Source organism: Alexandromys fortis, unplaced genomic scaffold (assembly GCF_014885135.2).
Source record: "Alexandromys fortis isolate MF-2015 unplaced genomic scaffold, M_Fortis_MF-2015_v1.1 scaffold_58, whole genome shotgun sequence".
Taxonomy (NCBI): Eukaryota; Metazoa; Chordata; class Mammalia; order Rodentia; family Cricetidae; genus Alexandromys; species Alexandromys fortis.
The window spans coordinates 8875910-8902683 of NW_026067940.1; the positions used below are offsets into that span (position 1 = coordinate 8875910).

Consider the following 26774-nt stretch of genomic DNA (forward strand, 5'->3'; position numbering starts at 1 on the left):
GTGGTGGTGGTGGTGGTGAGGGTGATGGTGGTGGTGGTGATAGTGGTGGTGATGACATAACATAGAAGGAAAAGAAAAAGCAAGAAAGATTTACATGGAAAAAGAGACAAGAGATGGGTGGGTCAAAGTGTGAAATAGATGGACAATGAGGGAACATTACAAATATAGCAGCATATATATATTTTATATACATACACATATATTAAAAATGAGCAAACTGTAAGTCCAGAAGGATTGATTATATTCTTCCATCAAAAGCAGAGAAAAGTGACAGCAACTTCACTCTTGCATCATGGTTTCCACACGGGCTCACGCCATCTTGCCCTGCCGGTCTCTCATTTGTATACAATGAAGCATCAGTGATCCAGGTCAATCCGTACTATTTCCTAATGCTGCTGACCAAATTAATTTGCCTCCATTCTAAGAATGACAAGATTGCTCTGTCTCAGGGTAGAAGTTAGGCTTTGGCAAATGCGTGCTGTTTGGAGAAATCCTTTGGAAGTGTACATTATAATAAGCTTTGTACCTGTTTTGGGCATTAATAATAAACACCATGTTTCCTCCTTGTCAACTAAGCAGAAGAAATTTCTTTTGTGATAATAAGACAACAACTCTACTCTGTCTTAGACAATCTATATTTAAATGACAGTGGAGCAGAATTTTAATACAAATGTAATAAATTTGATGGGTCTTTCCCAGAGAAAGGACAATATAATAGACCCAAAAATGCTAATGCCATTAAGCAATGTCTGGTCATGGAAAAGTCAATGGAAAGAGAATTTCTGTAAGAAGATACTGTATTTGAATCATCTGCCAGATTTATCTGATCAGCCTAAGAAAGTGAATCTCACACATTCTGAAAAAGCCTAGCTGAGGGCTGATAGGGAGAGAAAAGAGAGAAGTCTACCATCCAGAAACTCCCCTAATATGACAGCCTTGTTATCTGAGCATCCCACTTCATCCTGGTAAACAGAGCTGGGGCCAGATTGCAAGAAGTCTGGGAGAACATATCACAGAGTCTGCACTTTATATAGAGGTAATAAAAGCCCTTGAGATATATTTAAATAGAATCAGATTTGTGGTGCAGAAAGCTCATGGAGCTGCTTTGTCTAAAGCAGAATGCAGGACAGAAAAGGAGATTAGAGAAAGAGGAAAGGGGGCCGTGGCTTGGGAGGAAGAAGGACTGAGTGAGCGTGGAGGGATGCCTGTGGAGAGACATAGGGGTCTGGTGCAGTCACTCACTGACTTGCTGGTCTGGGAGCGTTGAGGAGATGAACAGCTGTTGCATGCACAGGACAGTTATACCTCTATACACACTGCTATGGCAGACAGGGGGCTATTTCCAGTCAACATATAGAATTAGGTATTCTCTGTATATAGGAAGCCTGACAATAGCTTAGAAGCTGAAATGTCAGCAAGCCCCAAAGCTGACTGCATGATATTCTACAGCTAGGAAGCCAGTTCTTCAAGTAGATGTGTGTGTACTGAAAGATTCATAATACAGCAATGGCCATGGCAGAATTATCTGTAACAATTCCAAACTGCAAATAAACCAATTATCTATTAACAAGAAAATGATAACATATGCTATGTATAATACAATAATGAATACTGACAGATGGAAGTAAGCTTCTATGCTGAAGTAAGGAAAGGAAGGTAGAGGAGCAGGGATTGCTCCATCACATGGCATGAATGAATCTCACAGACATCATGTTGAAAGAAAGGCAAATGGAGGAGGCACAGTGAGGCTTCCAGCCTGAAAATGAACCCTAGTTGGCGGACGGAGCAATTGTGAAGAGCTATGGTGAGATTTTGATTTGTCAATGGGTTATTTCTACCCCTGGATAATGCTTGAGGGACAAGGTGTGCATCGTGAAAATTCATAGGATCATGTACCTTTCTTTATTGTCAGTGACTATGTCAGGGACCCTTGTCCCAAAGATGATAACAGGGACCATTGTCCTAAGGATGTTTGCAGAAAGCCCCACTACCTTGAGAGCTGTTTGCTAATGGAACCTGCCTCACATCTCAACTATCTTGATAGCAGGGACCATTGTCCTAAGAATGTTTGTAGAGAGCCCCCACATCCCAACTACCTTGAGAGCTGTTTGTTAACAGAGCCACAAAAAGAATGTTTCGGCTTACACCAGGTGTGCTTACTGGTGACCTTTGCTGCCCCAGCAAGGTTCCTTCTTGCTCCTGCCCCCCATCCCAAGCCAAATTCCTCATTCAAAAGCTACATAAGCCGCTACCATTACGCTAATAAACCGAGGGCTTGACAAAAGAACTTTGCATGGTCTCGTTTCTATCTCCCGCCCATGTTCTTTCAGGTAGTGCCTCTTCAGGACCCTGGAATAACTGGACCTGCTGGACGGGTACACTTTATCTGTTTTTAATCCTCCATAACATTTGAACTGAACCAAGAACTTCTAAACTCACAAAATTAGTTTTAACTGCATGAAAGCCCTACTCCCTTCTTCCACTAACACAAAAGCATAGTACCAAACAGTGTGTGCTTAAGGGAAGTGAAACAGCTTCCTACACAGACAGAGGTCTTTACTGAACATCTGAGCAGAGTCCTCATGACCAACATATTTGACTCCAAACGTTCCTGTAGCTGAATACAAGAGGAAATGAAGCCTGCGCAGATGAGCCCTGAAAGGCAAACTGGGAGAAGACATTTATGTGTTAAAAGTCAGAGAGAAATGATCATATCTAAAGTCTATCACACATTTAGTATGTGCCAGGGAGGTGAGATGGCTTCTTAATTAAAGGTGTCTGCTGACATGTCTGAGGACCTGAGTTCAGTCCCTGGGACCCACATGGCAGATGACAGAAAGGCCTCCTTAGCTGACCTTTGTCCTCCACTTTATGCTATGGCATGTGCACATGTGTGTGTGTGTGTGTGGATGCATGCATGCACTCAGGAGCACATGTATAGACACATACATACACACAAATAAATAAGTATATTGTATGTGTAAAATAGTAAGACAAAAAAATGAATATTTATTTTCATCAACTACCTATCTGAGAAATTATCAAGCTGAGGCTCAGACAGTTCAACTTGAACCCAATCCTGACTATGTCTTAGCATTTTAAAGGCCCCAGTGGCTGACATTGGGCGGGTGATGATCACATTCTCTTACAACTGAACCTCTTCTCTAAGAGGAAAAGGTTTTGATGATTTGCTCTGAGTGTGGAACTAAGGAAGCAAGTGATTCCTTGCTTGAGTTTGGCAGGAAAAGCTAAGTCACCTATGAAGTTGCTCTTTTTGGGGGCTCAATTTACCACCAATTCCAGCTTCAGCGAGCAAATATCTCTATGGTGGCAGCGTTCACAAACTTCCTGGTCAGAAGAATCCACACACAAAAACATTTCTATCAAATTCCCATTCCTGGATCCTTTACAGCGTCCCGAGTCGCAGCCCAGAGGGCAGCGTCCTGAGACACAGTTGCTATGGCAATCCCTCAACCTTGGTGTTGTCTTTGTGCTCGGGATCAATAACAGTTATGAAATGATCTACTCTGGGTTTCAGAAGATAGAGAACAGGCTTCTCAGAAAAACAACTTTCCTTGACTCAAAACCAAGTCATCTCTCTACAAATGTTGTTCTGCAAGGACCTGGACAGGACCAGGCATTTACCTTCTGGGGAAAAAAAAATCTGAAATTAATATCAATGAAAGAACTAGAGAACCAGTATGCCATTTCAAATCTACTTTCAAATATGTCTTCATTACAGCCTTTCTTCTTCTTCAGTTAAGAAAGCACCACAGCCCTACCAGTTTGTGTGCGATATTCTGAGCTTATCTCCGTTTTTTACAAACCGTACTTGCAGTTCAGCTTGGACTAAGAGGGAAGAAGCTTTTCATTTCATATTTATAACTTAAACGGCAGACTTGGGAAAGACAGAAAAGTGGATTCTGTCAATATTTTTCGAGAAAGTATTCAAGAGCTTCGGCTTCACACCAGGTTAAGAAAAATGGTCTCGGAAAGCCGAAAACAGATGCGCAACATTCATACCAAAGTTGCTGTTGTCTGATATTTCATGGGGTTTAGAGCTAAGGGGTTAGGATAATATGAGGCATGAGAGAACAACGAAGGAGCCATAAAACCAGACCTCAGAAAAGCTCCCCACTTTCCAAGTTTACAGTATCATAAAAGCACCATTTAGGAGCTACACCACAGGGACAGTTCTAGAAGTGCATAGTTAACACCCTGAGCAAGTGCATACAGAATAGCAAAGCATCGTATTAGAATAATAGAAACAGTAAGCCCTCAAAGTACTCAGTTGTCCTGGCAGATGGGCAAAAAGGTGACCAAGTAAAAAGAGCCAGTGGCAGAGGCTGTTTCACAGTGTCCATAGGCAGAGTGAAGGAGGCCTGGGCCTGGGCCAGCTACTGTGTGAGAAACAAAGGAGTGTACCATGAGTTTCCAAGTCTGCCATGTTCTTCCAAACACTTAGAGATGAAACCCCTCTATGGGCCGTCATCCATCACCACACGATGTTCTTACTGAACATATGCTCTTATGAAAGGGACAGCCACCAATTACCCTCCCCCAAAGGAAGAGTCCACCGGATGTGTAAACAGGGTCACTTTGGGCTACCCTTCCCTGAACTCTGAGGGAAAAGGCTTCTTCCTATACTTCAGTCTGGGTCTCTTGTCAAACCTCTGAGTCCAAGTTCAGCAGCCAGGAAGGATTTGGTTTAGATCACTGACTACATGAGGATGTCCAAGTTGGCTAAGTAGCCATATTTTTTCTGGGTCAAAAACGAACTAATGCAAAGAGGATGGACTTGTAGACATGCTGCTAATAGAATGAAGCCGCACAGACTGAGCCCAACCCAGTTCACACAGAACCCTCTGCCCAGCCTCGAGTCTTGTGGGGAGAAGGTGTGTTCATGATAAAATAGATTTGCATATCGTTAGAAAGAACGAATATTTAAAATGTGATTGCCCTGGTTTGAAAAGTAAAGTGCATTGTTCTCATTTGCAAATTTAGGTCACCTTTCACTGGGGAGGAGACACACCTTTATAAAAGCAGTCATCTCTGAAGAACACATATATTTAATTCATATCCTCTAAGTAAGTTGGAGGCATTAAGGTCCTCCAAAATGTGTTTAGGTGGAGCATATCTTGAAAGTGTATAGGTAGTGAATCTCTTACAAGAATTGTATTCAAACTGTGAATACAATGCCTTTGACGGGTAAACAAAAGGTGTTTTTTTACAAGGGGCCCATGACTTCAATCAGCTAAAGAACTTTTAAAAGGAAATGTAAGTCCAGTGGGGCTTCATGGAGCTCATATTTAATCTGCTAATAGCATCATTTCAAAAGAAAAAGATTTCAAAATATACAGTGCAAGTGCACTGAAATCCATACAACACATTTAGACTGTAAAAATTAAAATATATTGTCTATTTTATTATGCACAACAGAGTCAAGGGCATCAACCAACTGACCTGATAATCCAATAAACTGTGTAGAAGGCATTTATGCCAAGAGAAGAGCTCAGGGACAGCTGCACTGTGAGCTATTTAGCATCACAAACACACTTAGCAGAAGCTAATCAAGGATGGCTGTCACTGGGGCTCTTCCAGAGCAGGAGCTCGAGGGTTGATAGGTTTTGGTTTAAAAGGGAGGCTTTTATGAGAGATTATAAATATTGATTTCACGGAAGGAGTCAGAGCAGTTTATGGGTGTGTGCACATAATGCCAACCTTCCCATTTATATCTACTAGGCTAGTCCTCAGTGGGATCGAAATGTCAACGTTTTCCAGGACACTTTTGAAAGACCCTTTGGGAACCAATTTGGAGACTATTTCTTTTTTCTTCTTGAAGGACTTGTGCTTTTTAGAATGTAAATAATAATTTGTACATAAAAGACCATCCTAATGTGTTTGTCGGTTTTGACGGAGGCATCCTCTCATCCACGGGGAAGGCGGCTTTTCACTTAGACCTCTGATTACTCTAAGCTGACAACTCACAAGACCGTGCAACAGAGGATAAAATGTTTTGCAAAAATACCAGAGAGCTCTTGTCCTCAAATACACTCCAAAATGTTTTGCAAAAATACCAGAGAGCTCTTGTCCTCAAATACACTCCATGCCCAAAAGAGAATCAAGGAAGAAGAATGACTATGTCAGTCAACTAACATTTACCCAGAAATATACCCGAGTAGTTCAATGTTCTTATGAACAGTGTACTAGATTCAATGTGACACACAATGCATTTTCCTCATGGCAAGGCACTAAAGAATTGTGCCTCCCTTGCCACTGTAATTTGGTTACTTCTGACATAAACAGTAATGCTGGCACTATTTTCTAAACAATGAGAATCTCTGACATTTTTGTCAGATGAACTGTGAAAGTATGAATTCTTCCAAACAAGCTCTATATGTAGCACAAGGCACACACACACACACACACAAACACACAAAAACACAAAAACACAAAAAAACAAAAAAACACAAACACAAATGCACATGCAAGCACATACAAACACATGCGTATAAAAGATTCCACTACAGGCAAGACAAATATATAATGATGTCAACACACATAACTTCCACAAATGAATTGACAAAGATCAGTGGTATTGCTTTAGAGAAGGAATTATTCCTAGGAGAGTTTCTTTTAAATACCTTATTTTTTCCCAATTGGAGTTTCCCTGGTCATTCACAGACTTATGAATGAGTGAGAGAGTTTATGAGTTACTCTGATCAATTAACGTAGGTTAAGATATAAAGTGTGCAGATATAATAGAACTCCCATACATTTTTGTGGGACTGTAAAAAAGAACAACTGTCATAAAAGCGTATTTGAAGATTTCTTATAAAACTGAAAAATCGAACATGATTCTGCAATCCTATGTCTAGTATTTACTATGACAAGCTGAAATTGCTATGTTAAAGTGATGTCTGCTCTTCCATGTACGTTGCGGCCATGTTCATGTTTGCCGAGTTACACAATTAGCCTAAATGAACGGCAGTGATGAGAAGGGAAAGAATGGGTGGTACATACACAAAATGGATGCTGTCTGGTCCTTAATAAACAGAAATGTGGCCAATGGTGAAATTGTGGATAAACCTTGAGGATATTGTGTTGAGTGGAATAAACTGGGTATAGAACAGCAAACATTGGCTGTGCATGGTTGCTCATGCCTATAATCTATAATCCCAAAATTTGGAAGGATGAAGCAGGGAAGCTGCAGCAAGTTCAAGGCCAATCTGATCTACCACAGAGAGTTCCAGCAGTGTGTCTCAAAACCAAAACTTTAAAATATGCAGGACAAAAAGACAAAAGTGCGTGTTTTCACATAGGTTTGGGCTGTAAGGCAATCAGATTTGGCAGAGAGCAGAGTGATGGGTAATGGCCAGGGGAAGGTAGGGGAAGGGGTGGTAGTCACAGACTACCTGTGGAGTTACAGTCTTTAACTGAAGTCTGCCACAGTGAGGTCAAGGAAGTTAATAAAACCATAGTGCACATCTCAAAGATGCAGGGAAAATGGCAAATATTCTCACCACAAAATGGTTGAAGTGAGAGATATCTATTTACTGATTTAATAGCTTCACATTTTATTCCTAGGACATAATGTTATTTCATTCTTTTAATAAATACAACTATCATCTGTGAATTTGCAATAAAAACAAAGTTTAAGAATATAGGAAGTGGTCATTGAAGGTACTTTTTCACTTGCACATGTGCGCCAGGTGCCTGAAATTTCTTTATAATAATAAATTCTCTTTCTGATCATCAAAGTCTAAGATTCATTTCTGATAATCACAAATCCAAATGACTTTGGATACAGTTGCCTTTTTGAATTCAAAACTTAGCAATATCCCTTTCAGGCAGGCCTCCTTTGCTTAATTTTCACTTACCAGAGTCATCTAAATTATTCTTGAGCTTGGATTGAATTTCCAGCTCATTTGACCTTTCAAGGTGATGAGTGTTGTGTCTTAAGTATGCACATTTTCTCTGTGTATGAAAGGCAGATTTCCTTCCCCTACGTGCCACCGATGTATTTCTGTAGCTCTACACACTGCGAGAGGCTTGCCATCTGTGCTCAAAGAAGCACCGCCTTTGATATACAACTTCTTCATTTATCAAATCAGAATATTAAAACCAATGGTTAAACCTAGTTTTATAAAGGCTCAGCTTCCATTGGCTATTTGAAGCGGATGTGATGATAAATATGACTTCTTAGCAGTTTGTCCTTTTCTTTTCTTTTTTTTTTCATTTTAAATATCTGAAAAATTTCCCAGAGATGGTCAAAGCGTCTTCATAGAGAGTATTCACCTGGAAGTCACCTCCTGACTGTAAACCTCCATTATTTTTTTGGTTGTAAGATTTACTGATGTTGGCTTCCCCTCTATATGCTATGACTATGTTTTATTACCGTTGGTTATTAAAGAAGCTGTTTCAGCCAGTGGTTTAGAAGAGTAGAGCTGGGCAAAAGGTCCAAACAGAGATATAGAGGGAGAGTATAGTGAAGTCAGACACCATGTAGCTGCCAAAGAAGAAAGATGCCCAGAATTTTACCTGTTAAGCCACAGCCTTGTGGCAATACACAGATAAATAGAAATGGGTTAATTCAAGATGTAAGAACTAGTTAAAAATAAGTTTGAATCATTGGCCAAGCAGTGTTTTCATTAATATAATTTCTGTGTAATTATTTGGCTCTGGGTAGCCAGGAAAAACAAGCACAGTCTCTGCCTACAGTTTATTTCTGCTGCAGTTGTTTCTTCCTATTTTTATTATTTGACTCTTCTCATTTCTGAGCTTCTATACCTACAAGGCCTCCTCACTGTCTTGATGTTATTTTCATAATCCTTTGCTTTGTTTTCCTGAAATGGCTTTCATTTTAAGAGACGGTGTGATGACCAGTATTTCATAATTAAGAAAGAAACATGACACCCATATTAACTCTGTCTAAATTTTACAACTTCTATATTTCTTGGTAGATTAGTAACTTTTGATAAGTAAACTGTCTTTTGTAAGACTTTGGGGGAAAAATCTCACGATACTAGTCTTGAAGTAATGTATAATGTTCAAATCTGAGTAATACCATACATCCTAATCAAACCAGGAACTGCCAAATGTTATCCTCCTTCCACTAACAATTTACATGTTATCAAAACCAAAACAGGGTTATGAGGAGGGAGATTAACAACAGAATTAGCAATAGAAGCTTATGGAGCCATTTTGTTGAAAGTTTCCTAATAAATGGTATACCTAGTCATGTGAGATACCTTTCTCTACCCTTATGATAAAGACCTTTCAACTGCCTTCATCTTATGTGTCATCTGTTAAATTGATTTTTAAAATCAACGGTCCCAATCTGCTAATCAGTATGCATCTGTGGATGAACTCTGAGTTCTTCATTATAATTCTTACACTAGAGTTTAGACACTGGATGACATAAGTTGAATATGCTGTCGTCAACTCTGACTACTTAGCGTGACAATTTTGTCAGACAGGTATCCATCAGGATGTCACCTGTAAAAACAGGCATGACTTCTGCGGAAATGTGTAGAAAAATCGTCAAAATAGATTTGGAGAGTTGTGTAAGAATTGGCAAGATTGACAGCAAAGAAAATTATGATAAAGACTTAGGTAAAAGAAAACTAGAACATCATTTCTGGATTGTTAAAGATTATATCATGAATGTATTACTTAAAAATTGATGGTTTCCTTTTTATTACTTACATTTAAACAATGTAAGTATTTAACATTTTACAATACCAAATTATGCTTCTATTTAAAAATAAATTAGATGTAGTTTTGTAAATATAATTAGTGTTAAGGGTACCAAGTTGGTTTTCCCATCATGTGATATCAGGCAAAGCTACTTCTCACTCTGCTATCTTTTGTCTGCCCTGTTCCTCTTTCAGCCTGTAAGACTCTCTGTAAGAGAATGAGTTTCATTTCAACCCGAAGTAATAATTCAGGCAGAATTGAGATTTATTTTTTTCTCTTTTGCTTGTTGATTCACTTTACCTGATTCTTGAGATCCAGTTTGGGACATGGTCGACCTCCACTGTAAGGTTTTTCTTTGAGCCATTTAGATCGAATTCTCACTCCAATACCACAAGATGAGCTGCAAGAGCCCCAGCTGGACCAGTCACTTAGCTTGCAGTCGAATGGGCAGGGGATGACACAGTCTTCTTGAATATAACCTGAAAAGAAAGGTTTTCAGTGAGTACAGGGAAGTCAGGTGGACTAGTCAAATGCTCCGCTTTCTTCTCTTTTATCCTCACAGATCGGATTTCTCGTCACTGTTGCTATGGTATCTTCAACACATTTCCATTTATAAAGAGAGCAAAGTTTGAGGAAACAGAATATGGCTGCACCTGCAACCAGTTTGTGTCATTCTGCTCACTTCATTCTGAGTGGAAGAAAGAGCATAAGAATGGAGGCAGATCAGGGCCAACAATGTGATCATTTCCCCTCAGTGAGCCTTGCGTTCTCTACCTTCAAATCCTTACAATTCTCCATCTTGCACAGGTACCATATACAAGTGAATCTTTCATCTGCCTGCTCCTTGTAAGGTTTCACTAACAAAGACATTGATTCTCTTTTCTAAGTATTGTAACTTGGAGGTAGAAGAGAAATAGAGAGAAGACCACAGTGATGTTCAAAGTAGAAAAATGGCAAGCTGCTGCCTACTGAGAGGATATGCAGAACTGGAGAGTCATACGTGAACTGGGGTGAGCCTCAGAAGTTCCAAATTTGTTTGGTTATTATTGTTCCCGTCTCTGGCACTTCCTATTACAGCTGAATTCTCACCAGCTACTGAGCTACTCAGGCCCCCGCCTGGCTTTCCCAACATCCACATGTCTGTCATGGAAGTTGCTCCTCTCCTTTGTGACGTTTCTTGAGAACCTTGTGTTCTGCATTTAGGACAATGTCACCAGACCCCAGCACCTGAATCTACATTCTTAGAAATTCACCCCCTGCTGTCCACGACAGGACCACATTCTCATGATTAGGTTTCAGTGGCCAAAGTGAAGTGTAAGTAACTTACATAATTCACGTGCCAGTTCAATAGACTGATGTCAGTGAATCAGAATAGAGGTGACCCTTGATATGACTGACTCCGCAGCTGCAAACTGCCAAAGGAGGGCTGGCCCCTTTTACACAAATGGAAATCAAGAGTCCACATGAAGATGAACTCTGCTGAAATCCAAAGGGAGCTCAGAGGGACAGCGTCCCCTGACTGAGCCTGTGATGAAAGCTGGACCAGGCTTTACTTCCCCATGAGCCCCATCAGTGGAGAGCAGGGAAGCAGGGTTCAGACTCAACCCATAGAAACAGTGGCATAAGAAAGGCTACTTTGGGTTACAGTCTCTGTAGTATTTAGTATATGGTAGTCAGCACCCAAGGGATGACCCCTGCTGAAAACCTCTTATCTTCTCCAATCATTCGGAACCAATAATCATCATCATCCCTATGGCAAACATCACAAACATTTCTGTTGAGCGACATATCCTTTGCTGGTCCCTGGATCACAATGGCTCTTGGAATGGCCTAATACAATTTTGACTTGTCTCTCCCCGCCCCATGCCCAGTTGTTCTTCTTTTGTAGTTGTCAATCATTTGAGAAAAACCTACTTTTCAAAATATGAAATGTTGATGTTGCGCATCTATTTAACATCTGATGGTTTTCCAGTTGCTTCTCTCAGGGAAAGGCTAACTTACATTACAAAAGCAAAACAAAATGAGGATTCTTACGAAAGGTTCAAAGCCAAGGCCTGTGGCCATGTCTGTGGAACAGCTTCATTTGAGCAAGGTGCACCACCTATCAGCCTAGCCTTAATCACAAAGGATGGGACCCAAAAAGCCTCAGCTTTTTCAGACCTCTGGATGACTCTAAGGCAGTTGTCAGGCTGAGAACCTCCTCGAGCTTGCTATTTCTGCTCTCCTTCCAGCCCTGGCATCTTGAACTCTACTTTCATGAGATCCTCCATCTCCAATACCAAACACATTTTTACTAATGCAGAATAAGTTATTTCCTAACAGGCCAGCATCCTTGGCTCTGACTTCAGCCTCTCTCCTCCGTTACCACTGGTCATCTTTTTTTTAATTAATTTATTTATTTATTAAAGATTTCTGTCTCTTCCCCACCGCCGCCTCCCCTTTCCCTCCCCCTCCCCCAATCAAGTCCCCCTCCCTCGTCTGCCCAAAAAGCAATCAGGGTTCTCTGCCCTGTGGGAAGTCCAAGGACCACCCACCTCCATCCAGGTCTAGTAAGGTGAGCATCCACGAAACTGCCTAGGCTCCCACGAAACCAATAGGTCCAGTAGAATCAAAAACCCGTTGCCATTGTTCTTGAGGTCTCAGTAGTCCTCCTTGTCCGCTATGTTCAGCGAGACCAGTTTTGACCCAGGCTTTTTCAGACCCAGGCCAGCTGGCCTTGGTGAGTTCCCGATAGAACATCCCCCTTGTCTCAGTGTATGGGTGCACCCCTCGCGGTCCTGAGTTCCTTGCTTGTGCTCTCTCCTTCTGCTCCTGATTTGGACCTTGAGATTTCAGTCCAGTGCTCCAATGCACCATCCTGAGTGAGGTAAGCCAGACCCAAAAAGAGGAACATGGGATGTTCTCACTCATATTTGGTTTCTAGCCATAAATAAAGGACATTGAACCTATAATTCGGGTTCTTAGAGAAGCTAAATAAGAAGGAGAACCCAAAGAAAATCATATAGGCATCCTCCTGAATATTAAACTTCATCAGGCGATGAAAGGAGACAGAGACAGAGACCACTGGTCATCTTTTACTGGAGCCCTTCTGTCATGCCAGAGAAGATGCTGCTGTCTTCGTTCTCTGTGCTTAAAACAGGACTACCATCAGTGCAAGGAAAGCGCTGAATGTATCCTGAGGGTGCCTCATCCTGTACTCCAAAAGCCTGAGAATTCTGAGATTCCTCTGCATTTACAACAGACATTTCAAACCTTCTCCATTTGCATTTCACTTAAGGAGTTACTTCTCCCATCCTGGAAGCAACAGAGAGACTGGAACAGAATGCCTTCAATTTCCTATGGTATCGTCTATACCCAATCCCGACCTTTTAATTTCTTCATATTCAAACAGGAAGGCACTACATGCTATAGAAAGCACATTCTTCAAACTCCACCTGAACCTGGTTTCTCCAAGTCTTTGGATTCTTTAATTATTTCATTCTCTGGGATCTTTCTTCCTCTCCTCTCTCTCTCTCTCTCTCATCTCTTCTTTTTCATTTTTCTCTCTCTTTCTCTCCACCTCAGTCTTTCCTTCTCCTTCCATCTTCCTGTCTTTGTCTTTCTCTTCCCCTCATTCTTTCTCCTTCTCTCTCATTTTATTCATATGATTGCATTTCTCTTACAACATCATTAGAATGGCTTGAAGTTGTCTGGGCAATGCTTATCAATAAATGAACACATCACATTTCCTGATGACAGAAAAAAATCCTCTGGCATTGGAATAAACAAAAGCTCCCACTAAGAATATTAATTTTTTTTTTCTTTTTAAAAGCCTTAATTCTGTAATCATTTCTAACAAGTTTTTATGATAAAAGAGATATTGGCAACATAGTCAAAGTTACACTAAGTATTAAAGAGATATCTCACATGATATTTATAATTTTACAGAAAAAGCAAGTCACAAAATGACTCCATTGGCCACCAAGCAAAAAGATTAGGATAGAAAGTTAGTACTTCAAATATGGAAATATGGATGCCCAGACTATTTCACACAAACATTAAATGTTTGCATATATATATATACATATATATGTGTATATNCCCAGACTATTTCACACAAATATTAAATGTTTGCATATATATATACATATATATGTGTATGTATATATATATATATATATATATACCCTATTTTAAATAACATTTTCAACTAGGCACCGTTATAATTGAGTGAGGCTGAACCATGGTGTCTGGGCTGCACAATGGAGGATGTAATCACTGAGCCTCTAGCAGCAGTTTCTGTGCTGGTCCCGTGATAAGAGGTAAACCCAGAGGATCACGTGAAAGTCAAAGTCAGAAATTCCATGAACATAAAGTAAATTTGAAATTCAGCAAGACTAAGCAACAGTGATGTTTACTTTTCAAGAAAATTTCCATGCTAGAGTGTACACCAAAGGGAAGTCCATAGTGAAAACAATTAATGGCTTCATATTCTTATGCCTGGCTCATAATTGAAAAGATTAGCTTTATCCTTATGTTTAATGCATACAGATTTTTGGCAGTCATATTTAGTGAAATATAACTATCACAATGCTAACTTTCTACATGAGAATTCCAATAGCTAACGATTGAAACCATACAAATGTTTTTAGACGAATTTTCATAGAATATATGACAGAATAGCTGTCAAATATAGGATGAAACTAAAGGTATTTGTGCATTGACATACTAGAGACACAGACTGGAATGGCTAGACCTTCGTTACCAATCCCCAAACTTCCTCACTAACATGCATTAGGATAAATAGTTCTCTCTTTAGTGTAGCCCCTTCCCAGACTTTTGCCTTGTGTGCTTTGCTTCCTTCCTTAATACACGTTTTCCCATTAAGATTGTGTTTGGGGGTGTGAAAGAGGAAAACATTGATGACAGGAAGGTAAGAAAATAACCCAGATTAAGTCACTTGCATTTCCTTACTCTATAAAGCAGTAGCAATAAACATCGTATTGGGCAAATCATGTTTTATATTCACTGTCTCTGTGCTCAAATTATCAAAATAGGACATGGAAAATGTTCTCAAAATGCTAAATCATTTAAGATCTGGGACAGTCAAGAGTTAAAACCATATTATACTCCCATTTCCCCGTTTAAAAGATTTGCTGTTTTAATTTTACATTTTAATATTTCTAGGTTATTTTATTTATTTCGTAAAAATGTCCCATGCTAAAACCTCACTGGACTCTTTTAAGAATAATTTCATCAGTGCTGGGGAAATTATTCTAGATATGTTTTAATATTCATCTAAAAGGACAATTAAAATATAAGTTAGAACAGTATTTCTACTGTCTGACATAGACACTGAACATCTTAGAACAGCAGGTATGTAAGTGTGTGGGGAAGCCCTGCTCAAACCCAGCAGGGTTGTAGTGACCTTTGCAGAACCTCTGCTTTCGCTGTGGAGAGCTATAGGAAGAGTAGCCGCCTGATCTCAGAGACTGTTTCAACATGCGTGGGTCCCTAAGGTGCTAGAGAGAGCAGAGCTAAAATTGCCAAAAAAATTAATAATCTCTTTGTTTGAAAAGTTAAAATTATTAAAATACATTTTGAAAATACTGCCATTTACCAGGAAAGCATTTTTACTCAATTATGTAAACATCAAAGACCTTAAAAAAGGTAAATATTTTCTGGATAGCCAGCTCAGGAAACAATAACAATTGGTAAAGTTTTTTCTTTTTTCTTTTTTTTTTTTTTTTGCTAAATTTAAAAACTTTCTGCACAACCAAGGATACATAGGGTAAAGAGACAGACTTAAAAATAGGATAGCTTCTTAACAATATTTATTTAACAGATAACTTACATAAAATGGTATGCAGAAATTTAAAAATTCAACACCAAATTCTGAATAATATAATAAATTATTGGGCATATGACTGAATAGAGAGTTCTTGAACTAAATACAACATGACCTACAATTACTTAAAATGTCTTTAGAATTTTTGATATTGTGGAATTCAAATCTAATATCTAAAGATTCCACATCAGCCTCATCAGAATCAATAAAAAATGCTAGTGAAGAAGGCTGGTACACTGTTGTGGGAATGGAGAAATCCAGGCAACATGGAAATCTGAGTGGATGGCAAGCCTTCAACTTAAACCATACACAGAACTAACATGAGATCCACTCATACCACTTCTAGGCATAGACCCCAAGGATAACACTCAGCATTGAGATACCTGCACACTCATGTTAAGTGCTTCATTATTTCCAAGGACTAAAACATGGAACTAGCCTAAACATTCCTCAAAGGACAAATGGACAAACCTGTTGTACACACATGGAGCATCATTGACTCAAGAAGAAAGAAATCATGTCACTCCTAAGTAAATGGGTGAGCTGGAAATCATAACAGAAAATAAAACAACTCAGAAAGGTGAGTCCCTTGCCCGTTCTCTTTTGTAAGAAATCTAGAAGAAGTAAGCACATCAGTGTACACATACAAATGAACAATTGAAAATAGAAAGGGGACTGTAGAGAAAAGGAAAGGCCTCCCACGGAAGACAGGGAGGGCAGATGATACCAAAGCAAATTATATAAACATGAAATTTCATAATGAATCCCATCATTTGTCCAATTAACACATTAATAAAAATTAAAATGATAATGATGTAATTCAAATACTAAAGTAACTAATTACATTCTGAACTTATTATGATACTTGAAATATTGCTGTTAAAACATCCACTACGTTCAATCAATAGACCAACCAGTGTTCCACTAGATTCCATGAGACTCAAATATTGCAAAGCATCCTTATTAAATACCTCACATCTACCAGAAATTCATTTTTATGAAAACCATTTTCTTTAATTAAAAATATAATTCAATTTATGAGTGTACTTTAGGTGTAGATTAATTACTCACAGATGTTGAGACCAAGAGCTTTCTTGCAAAGACTTAAAAATCCATCAGAAGTAGAAAAGAATCCAGGACCCAGACTTGTCTGAAATTTTCAACCAACCATTAGTAAGAAAAGGAGTTAGCAGAGGACAGCTGGGAAATGGTATTTTCCAAACACGGCACAGCTGTCATGCATGTGAACCCACGGCGGCAATGGCTGCTCACAGAATACCTGCACAAGATCAAGTCCATCAACGTACTAATATAGATAGGGGAGGAACATATGAGACCCTTCTTTTAGCTCAGTTGCCCTTGGCAATTAATAGCTGCTAAAGGAGGGAGCATCATTTTCCTTCATGAACGTGGCTTGGGGTAGGTTGTCCATGTACCAATGAATAGCTCTGCACTCACGCAGGTACTGGGTGGCCCCAGCTGGACTCTGTGGGTTAGAAAGGACATAAAATTAAGAGGGACCTTGGGGGCAGAAGGAGGGAGAACATGAGCAAGGAAATCAGAACCATGAGGGGTGCACCAACTCTCTGAGACATTGGAGCTGATCTATTGGGAGCTCACCAAGGCCAGCTGGACTGGGACTGAAAAAGCATGGGATAAAACTGGACTCTTTGAACATGGTGGACAATGAGGGCTGATGAGAAGCGAAGGACAATGGCACTGGGATTTGATCCTACTGCATGCACTGGCTTTGTGGGAGCCTAGCCAGTTTGGATGCTCACCTTACTAGACCTGGATGGAGGGGAGAGGACCTTGGACTTCCCACAGGGCAGGGAACCCTGACTGCTCTTTGGACTAGAGATGGAGGGGGAAAGGAGTGGGGGCAGGGGGAGGGAAATGGGAGGCGGGGAGGAGGCAGAAATTTTTTCAATTAAAAAGGAGTCATGAGGGTCTGGAAAGATTTGGAGGGGAGAGACTAGGAGGTGGATTTGATAAAACACATCATGAATGAAATTCATAAACAATAAAAATAAAGACAAAAGACTTTTAGAAGTGAATGATACATATGCAAAAGTCCTACAGTCCCCAAACGTTCCCTTTAGTGCTATGGTGGTACGGTGTGAAATTATGCTACTATTGAGATTAATTACCATCAGAAGCAACCATTCTGAGAAATGAAGAAAAAACTGGTTATCTTTTCGGAAACTAAGATGATAGGATGCAAATTCTATGGTGATTTGAGGCAACATGAACGGATGCCAGCTTTAATTTCCTACTTTCCATGTGAAAAATACTTTATATGGTAGATACAGGGCTTTGACTTAATTTCTGGGTCTGGTTAATGTGCTATAACTAAATGTCTTGGGTGTCAATTTAATATAACATCGTAAGGAAGTGATCTTTTAAATTGAATCATCCAGGCAATTTAATCAAGACAGTATCACCAGTTGTCCATATAGACAGCGTTTCAACAGTACCTCCCTGGGCCAATTTCCTCCAGGCAGAGAAAAGAGACATTTTTTGTTTAAAAGAAGATATTGAGGATATTAGAGGGAAAATGGAACACTAGACACAGACTAATCAGAACAGTTAGGACTGTACGTATACCCACAGTTTCTCTCATTACCGCGAATAAGTGCTGTTAAAATTCAAGAGACTGGATGGCTAGCCACATAATAAACTTGGCCTCAGCAGCACGGAACGACACAGTTGGTTGACAAGGCAATACTCCCGAGTGATTCTTGGAACGGTGGCTGCGGTCTGTGTGAAGAGCTCTCCTCCTCTCCTCAGACGGCATTGCTTTGAGAGAGCTGCGTAGTGAGCTACACCCTGTGCTCTATAAGGCACGCTTCCTTTGCAGTTTCTAGAAGCTGACCTCTGAGCATACCTGGCATTCATCAGACTCTTCCTTAACTATCTCAGGTTCTAATCTAAGGTACACACTAAGATTCTACTTCTTGCCCCTGAAGCTAAGTTTGACCTTATTATTATCTGCTTCAACCTATTAAACATGAACAGAAGGGAAGCAAGCTTCAGAGGTGAAACACAACTCATCATTGGTTTCCCATGACCACAGGAGCCAGCAATGCACCAGACAGTATGTGCTTTTTCATCCAGGGGGCCAGGAGCAATGGCGGTTAGAGCAGACACCCAAGAGCACTCAGAGAGACAAGGCCAGCAAGTGACCTCTGATGCTTGGCTCCTGGCCACTGAGATTAGGTTCTTGTTTCTTTTGTTCATTAGATGAACTTTATTCGGACCTGATGAGCCAGTTTTGGCCCAAAAGGGTGGTGTTCGGCAGGTAAGAGTGCATGGAATAGACAGCCGCAGTATTTGGGGAATCGAGGCTACATCCTCAGAAAATAAGACGGTGCTGCGTCAGTCCTTAGCACAATCTGAATGGCAGCAATAGCAACAGGGAAAGTGACTTTGTAAAAGTTGAGTCTATATATATGTTTCAGGAGCATTCATAATTTATTTTTTTAAAAAAAGAACTAGCACTATGGATAATAAATCAGGTCTAACCTTATGTGATCTGAGATAAAATATTAAACCTTAATATTTGAACTCCCTTGTGTTAAGATAAAAATATAACAATATTTCCCCTTTGTAACTCCCTATAATACAGTAAGGTCAAAAATATAATAAGTAGAACACTGTGGGAAAAGATTATCCCACACTATAAATGACACAGTAATATTTTACCACTACTTAAATCTATATGGTAAAGTAAAAATATTCTTTCTTTATCATGTTTTTGTTAGTAATGATTGATAGAGAATGTAATTCTGCAAAGATATTTTAGCACAGAGATTATAGGGTAATAATTTTCAAATTTGGATTCCATTTCTCATTGCAGATCATTTCCATGTAAATTAAATCTGGGATAACATTGACACATGAGGGATGCTGCCGTGGGTCAGTAAATCAGTTGTAGCTTGATCGTGTCTCACTCTCTCCAGGTCTGCTACCAGTCAAGGTCAAGCATTCATTATCTCCCAGTTGGACTGCTATAACATCCTCTTTACTGAACTCCAGGTCTCAAGTTTCCTTCTTTTAATCCAGCTATTATCTGATCAGCTACCATATTAAAAAAACTCTAAACACACCATAGCTTCCCTTAAAATAAACAGTCTTTACAACATGGCAGAATTTTGGTGAATAGATGAAAATAATGCCCACTAATCAAAACAGAATTATTTAGAAGAATTTCAGTTTGACCACAGGCATAAATTTGTCTAGATCAGTGAGGGACCACTCTGGGGAGTCATAGTACAAGACTTAGAAAGATGATTAAGAATGTTCACATTAGCCGGGCGGTGGTGGCGCACACCTTTAATCCCAGCACTCGGGAGGCAGAGGCAGGTGGATCTCTGTGAGCTCGAGGCCAGCCTGGTCTACAAGAGCTAGTTCCAGGACAGGAACCAAAAAGCTACGGAGAAACCCTGTCTCGAAAATCAAAAAAAAAAAAAAAAAAAAAAAAAAAGAATGTTCACATTAGTTTGGGTACATATACACATAAAAATACATATAAACATGCAAACACATAAACACATATATACACACATATTCATACACAAGTGCATACATATAACATTCATACACAGATAAGTGCATACATATAAACATATACATGCACACATACACATATGTACACACAAATTAGGTAACAGGCTATTAGATTAAAGTGTGTAAGTGAATATAAAATATTGCTCATAATATTCCTTACCTATCTATGACATGCACACATGGCTGTTATTCACTCTATTGGAAAAAGGGTTTCACAGTGGCTGATGGTTGTGGTCTTAACAGAGCACTTGACTCCCAGTTTAGAGGCAGCTATGATATAATCACAGATGGCCTATGAACAGGTGGTTTTCTTTCCTCATTCCAGGAACTCGGTCATAATTGAGCACAGAAGAGAACCTCTGCTCTTTCTGTTTTTATTTCCTTGACTCTTAGGTGCACTGTGACCTGAGTCTTGTAGCTATATTTGGCCAACACAAGGAACTCACTTATTGGCCTCCTGCTTGTTTTGCTTGTTTCTCTACATAGCCATGCATTTGAGGCCCTGAATTTACAACTCAATGATTTGACATGAAAATAAAGATTTCTGACTTCCCTTGGAAATATGGGTAACTGAGGACATGTGGAGATTTTGCCCAGTGTGGTCAACACCAAGCAGAAATGATTGTACGGCTTATGTAAAGAATGGCTTACTTTTTTCTTCAAATAAAACAGATAAAATCCTTAGTTATTAACCAAATGAAAAACTGGATAAAAATGAAACTTTATCTGAGTGGGCAAAGTGGAGGACACACACATCTACCAGTGCAGTTGATCACCATAGATCACACGAAGAAACTTAGGAGATCAGTTGGACACTGCCTCTAGTCTGATATTTGTAGGAGGAGTTAGGCTATGCCTCATTGGACCTAAGTATTTTGACTCTGAAGATTATTTAACAGCTTTTTTTTTTCAAAAGACAAAATTTTAGGTTAGGCCTGATGTCACAAGCCTGTCATTATAGTTACTCAGTAGGCTAAGGCAGGAGGATTATGAGCCAATGGCCTGTCTGAACTACAGGGTGATTTTAAGACCAACTCCTGAAACTAAGTAAACCAATCTGCTATCTCAAACATAGAGCTAAAAATAAATTATGAAATTAGATTTATCTGAAAATTATTTGACCTAGGATCCCACGGTACAAGTACAGTTTGAACTGAGTTCTTTCAAGCTATGCACACTAAATGGAATGCCAGCATCCAACGGATTCCCTAGAACTGGTATCAGGTGTCTCATCCCAAGGACAGCATAGGTATACACAACATACTCATCCAAAACCCACCACCCAGAAGTTCACAACTTGGAAAAGCATCAAAAAATAGACTTCCAACATAAAATTTCATTAAAAAAAGCATTTTTTTCTACACCATTAGATCATCCTGATAAATATTTGCATTCATGAACAATGAAAGAAGTTATTACAAATTCTGATTTGTGGATTACTTGATGAAAAAAAATTCACCTCCCAAAGCATGCTTTTGCTGAGGAATTGTGTCTTTTGCTGAGGTAATGCAGAAATCAATGCCCTGGAATGAGTGTGCAGTACATTAGCTCTCTGCGAGTTACTGTAAAACCTTAGGATTCTTGCCAAGGTGCACAATTAAGTGCGACTCTGCTTCTGATTTATATTCGCTGGTAACAGTGAATTTGTTTCACTTACCAATAAATTTGTTTCCTAATGGATTATACACTATCTCCAGATTTACATTTAGGCTTCCCTTGTCTTTGCTTGACAGATATTCTACCTTTTTACGTGGTGATATTTAATGATGCATCTCTTATAGGAATAAAAAAGCTTAGATTTTAAATTTATTGACGTAAAATTTATTTAACTTATTCTCCAAGAAAATGTAGATAACTATTAATCTCCTGGCCACAATAATATTAGTGCCAGGAGATGACAGAGAACCCCAGACTGCACACAGAAAGAGTGCCTTAGACTCAGAGATGGATTAAGAGCAGCCAGCGACAATTTTCTGAAGAAATAAAACAAAAAATGACAGCAAATGAAAATTTATTAGTTTTCCAGGACTTCAAATTAGAAGAAACTCAGTCACACAAAAACAGCAAAACCTATTGCCATCTTGCCCGGACACAAAACCTTGTAACTTGCTTTATCCTAGTGCATCCCTTCTGGAATCCTGGCGCAACCCTGCTGTCAAGATGTTTGCTGGCAGCACTATGCTCCCTCCAAAGTTCGTAGGAGAAAGCCGGCCCTTGTCTTTGCAGGTTTCCTGTGGTTTCTGCTGCTTCCTCACTGTAGCCAGCAGAATTCCAAGGACAACTGTGCTTACCTCCATGTATTTGCCATCATGTCTTTTTTAAAGTTAAATTCTTTTTTAATATTACATTTTTAATTAATTGATTGATTAATTAGAGAGAGCACGAGCAAGGAACTCAGGACCGCGAGGGGTGCACCCACACACTGAGACAATGGGGATGTTCTATTGGGAACTCACCAAGGCCAGCTGGCCTGGGTCTGAAAAAGCCTGGGATACAACTGGACTCGCTGAACATAGCGGACAATGAGGACTACTGAGAACTCAAGAACAATGGCAATGGGTTTTTGATCCTACTGCACGTAATGGCTTTGTGGGAGCCTAGGCAGTTTGGATGCTCACCTTACTAGACCTGGATGGAGGTGGGTGGTCCTTGGACTTCCCACAGGGCAGGGAACCCTGATTGCTCTTTGGGCTGACGAGGGAGGGGGACTTGATTGGGGGACGGGGAGGGAAATGGAAGGCGGCGGTGGGGAAGAGACAGAAATCTTTAATAAATAAATAAATAAATTATTTTTTAACAGCCTGGCCCCTTCCCTTTCATCCTTCCTTCTCTATCTCTTTGCTACGCCCCCCCCCCCACCAGGAAGGCATCCCATGAGCATCAACAAAGCATGGCAGGGCCAAGTTACTTCCCCTGCATAAGGGCAGCACAAGGCAACCCAACATGGGGAATAGGTTTCCCAAAGCTAGCTCAAGCACGAGGGACAGATCCTGATCCCACTGCTAAGAGCCTCGCAAACAGACCAAGCTACACAACTGCCACATGGAGAGGGTGCCTAAAACTGGCTTTCTCCTGCAATCAGATTGGTGACTACCCTAATTGTCATCAGAGAACCTTCACCCAGTACCTGAAGGAAGCAGATGCAGAGATGAGATCCACAGCCAAGACCTGGGCCAAGCTCTAGGAGTCTTGTTGAAGAGTGCACAGAGGTAGGAGCCAGGGGGTTCAAGGTCATGACAGGGGAATCCCACAGAGACAGCTGACCTGAGCTCGTGGGAGTTTAAGACTCTGGGCCCATAGCTAGGGAACCTGCCTGGGATAGACCTAGGCCCTCTTCACGTGTATACAGCTGTGTAGCCATCTGTGTCTTAATGTCCAAACCCCTTTCCCCCCTGCAGTAAGAACAGCAGAAAGTCTAACCTAGAATGACTGGTTTCTAAACTCAGGACATTTGCAAAGACTGAAGTTATAAGTAACATTGTGTGCACATAAATCGAAGCTTAGAACTAAAACCTGTCTTGTGAGTAACACATTCACAGGGCTATTGAAGACTGTGCTGAGGAACACACACTTGGGCGTTAGCCACTATTTGACCTGGGAATACCTACTTTTATATAAACTGTCCTCAGCTTCTAAGCTTTTGGTTTGATAAGTGTGACCTATAGGTAAAATCTGACCTCTGTCTTGGAAAGTACAGGGTTTTTTTTGAGGAGCCACCAGCATTTGTTCCAGCACTTGCCCGTGCTTTGCTCTCGTACTTCAACAGCAGAGGTGACAGTTGTGAGTGACAGAGATGGTATGACTTACAAAGCTGTACACACTCCCTGCCTTGACCTTTATAAACGCTTGCAGCTCCTCATTATGAAGTGGGAATAACAGTGGGCATAGCCCCTGATGAAGGGCAAATGCCAACCACACAGTAAAACGTCTGAAAGACTTTCTAATTCTTTTTTTTTTTTAAATTTCTGCTGCAGTTCCCCCTCCCTCAATACCTTGTACTTCCTCTCCTCCACTCCTCTGGGGCATGCACCTGAATCCACTCCTCCTCTGTTTTTGTTCTGAAAAGGGCAGGCTTCTCAGGGAGATCAACAAAACCTGCATTTCAAGTTGCAGTAGGACTAAGCACCTTCCCATGTATCAAGGCTGGATGAGGAAACCCATTAGGAGGAAAGGGTCCCAAAAGTCAGCAAAAGAGTCAGAGACAGACACTTTTCCCACTGTTGGGAGACCAAAAGAGGACCTAGCTACACAAATGGGACATATATGCAGATTATCTAGGTCAGTCCCATGCAGGCTCCCCGGTTGCTGCTTCAGACTTGGTGACCCACCATGAGCCCAGGTTAGTTGATTCTGTGATTTTTTTTTGTGAGGTGGCCTTGGCTGTTTATAACAAGGTATAGTGCCACAGTGAATGACAAATGTGTGATGAATTACAAACTCCTACACCCCAAGTGAGCCTGGATGGTGGCTGCTGGTGACATTACCTTGTGACTATCACTTAATCCTTCCATGTTTTAATTTTCTCACCAGAAACTGGAGATAATTATCCCACTTGAGAGAGTATGGAATAAAAGACTAATCAATGTTGCTATTATTATTTTTTTAGGCAAAGAGGTATAATATCATTCTCAGTGTATGAGACAGAATAGAGAAATAGGAACCCCATCAGGCAAAGGACCAACAGCTTCCTGAGGTCAAAAGTTCTGTAGGAATCATGAAGAAGGGAAGATTGCCATAACAAATTCACTTCTATTTGTTAGTTAAACAAATAGATCATCCAACAGTTGAGACTTAGTATAGACCTATACTCTATAGCATGGAGCTAATCTACACTCCCACGCTGACCAAGGCAGAAATAGCAACTGTTGACCAGGGCATAAAGACCATTTTGTGTTGAGATGTGTTCACAGGACCTTCAGCCAAATCACATTGAACTCATTATTGCCTCCCATCCTGACCAATCTTGTTTCTCTCCCATGTCCCCTATTGTTAAAGTCCAAGGTCTTTGGAATGCCTCATATCTCTTGCTCCTATGGCTCCCCATTACTTTGAGGTCCATTTCTGGCTTCACTTTACCCATGAACGCCAACCTCTGTGGGCATCTCATGACACAGACCTAACTCTGTGAGCTGGAAGCATAAAGCAAAGAGAAATCAGCAGCAGAAGAAAATGTTTCTGCCATCCCACAGCGACCAACAATTTCTATTTGGGTATATTTCTGTTTTTATTTGTTATTGTGCTGTTATAGTGCTTTTTGTGAGTTATATTTATAATTTTTATATGATATCTTATGATCATATTGCACTACAAAAGACAGTTATGGAGACATTCATCACAGCCCCAGCTGAGTGGCCAAGAATCAACTGGAACCTGGGAAAGAAATGTAGGGAAGGGCTAAATATTGTTCAGAAGATGAAAAACAGTATGTGAAGTTAGCTCAAGAGGAGAAACGAGTTGATCTACAGCATCACCAGCAGAGAAGGCTCAAATGATGAGCCTGTCAAGTGTTCTGCAACCATCCATTGTGAGCAAACATGGTTTATGGGTAATCTCGCTCCAGAGACTCATCTGCTCTGTTCCTTGACATTCTAGAATGAAACATAAGAACAGCAATGATACCGCTCTTGTACTGCTTCTACCAGAACAACTTGGAAAACAAAGAGAGCACTGAGAGAAAACACTTAATGAGTGTTAGCCATCATTATCAGTGAAATAAAAAATGACATGTATTATAAGCAGACGTTGAACTACAAGGTAATATTTTTGTGTACGCATTTACGGGTATATTCCAAAATTATTTAGACACTATATAAACAGAATTAACTGAAGTGCTATACATTAAATATGAGGGAAACTAATATAGATCAGACATCCACGGTAATGGAAAAGCTGTGAAGGCAAGCTGAAACTTTCAGGAAGATATGGGCTGGATGGGAGCATTCAAAACTTGGATCCTCTTTCACACAATTGACTCTGTGATGCTGAAGAGTTGGTAAAGGGGGAAAAGGAAGCTGTGAGGCTGCTGGAAAGAAAGCAGGGGTGTAAATCACAGACCTTAGAGTGGAGCATCAAGGCAGAGGTCAAGTAGGATCCCGTAACCTTTCCTACAAAAGATGAATTCTCTGCTTCCAGAACTGCAGTGTCCCTAGCAATCAGCCCCAGAGGCTACTCCTGTGTGCTTGCAGGTTGAAATTTAAAGCAGCCTCCATCATATTAGTTTGATGAGGCAGAATGTGGAGACTATTGTGCTGAGGAAGAGACAATTTACATTCTTTCACCTTGAAACTGAAAGGACGTGGAAAACTGCTGCAATGACCTTCAAGATAATTATTACCTTTCTCTTCAAAGCTCTACAGTGGACAATGAATGGAATCAATATAGAAAAAGAGGTAGTGTAGTCACCCTTTCCTATCTATAGCTGTTTTTTAAATTACTTCTTTTATTTTTTGAGATTATAATAAATTACATCATTTCCCCTTTCTATTCCTTTATACAAACCCTTCCACATGCCCCTCCTCACTCTCTTTCAAAGTCATAGCCCCCCTTTTCAGTAATTATCACTATACATATATTGTACACACACATACTTACACACACACACACACACACATTCCTAATACATCAATACAGCCTGCTCAATCTGTATAATGGTACTTGTGTGTATCTGTTTGCATACAAG

General features: G+C 40.1%; 1 protein-coding gene across 1 annotated transcript in view; it reads right to left on the bottom strand.

The window, feature by feature from the left end:
- Thsd7b (thrombospondin type 1 domain containing 7B) overlaps window positions 1-26774 on the bottom strand; it is an 863852-nt gene that overhangs the window by 191624 nt on the left and 645454 nt on the right. The window contains exon 15 of the mRNA XM_050147880.1: window positions 10000-10178. Coding sequence (XP_050003837.1) covers window positions 10000-10178 — 179 coding nt within the window. The remainder of the gene's footprint in view (window positions 1-9999; window positions 10179-26774) is intronic.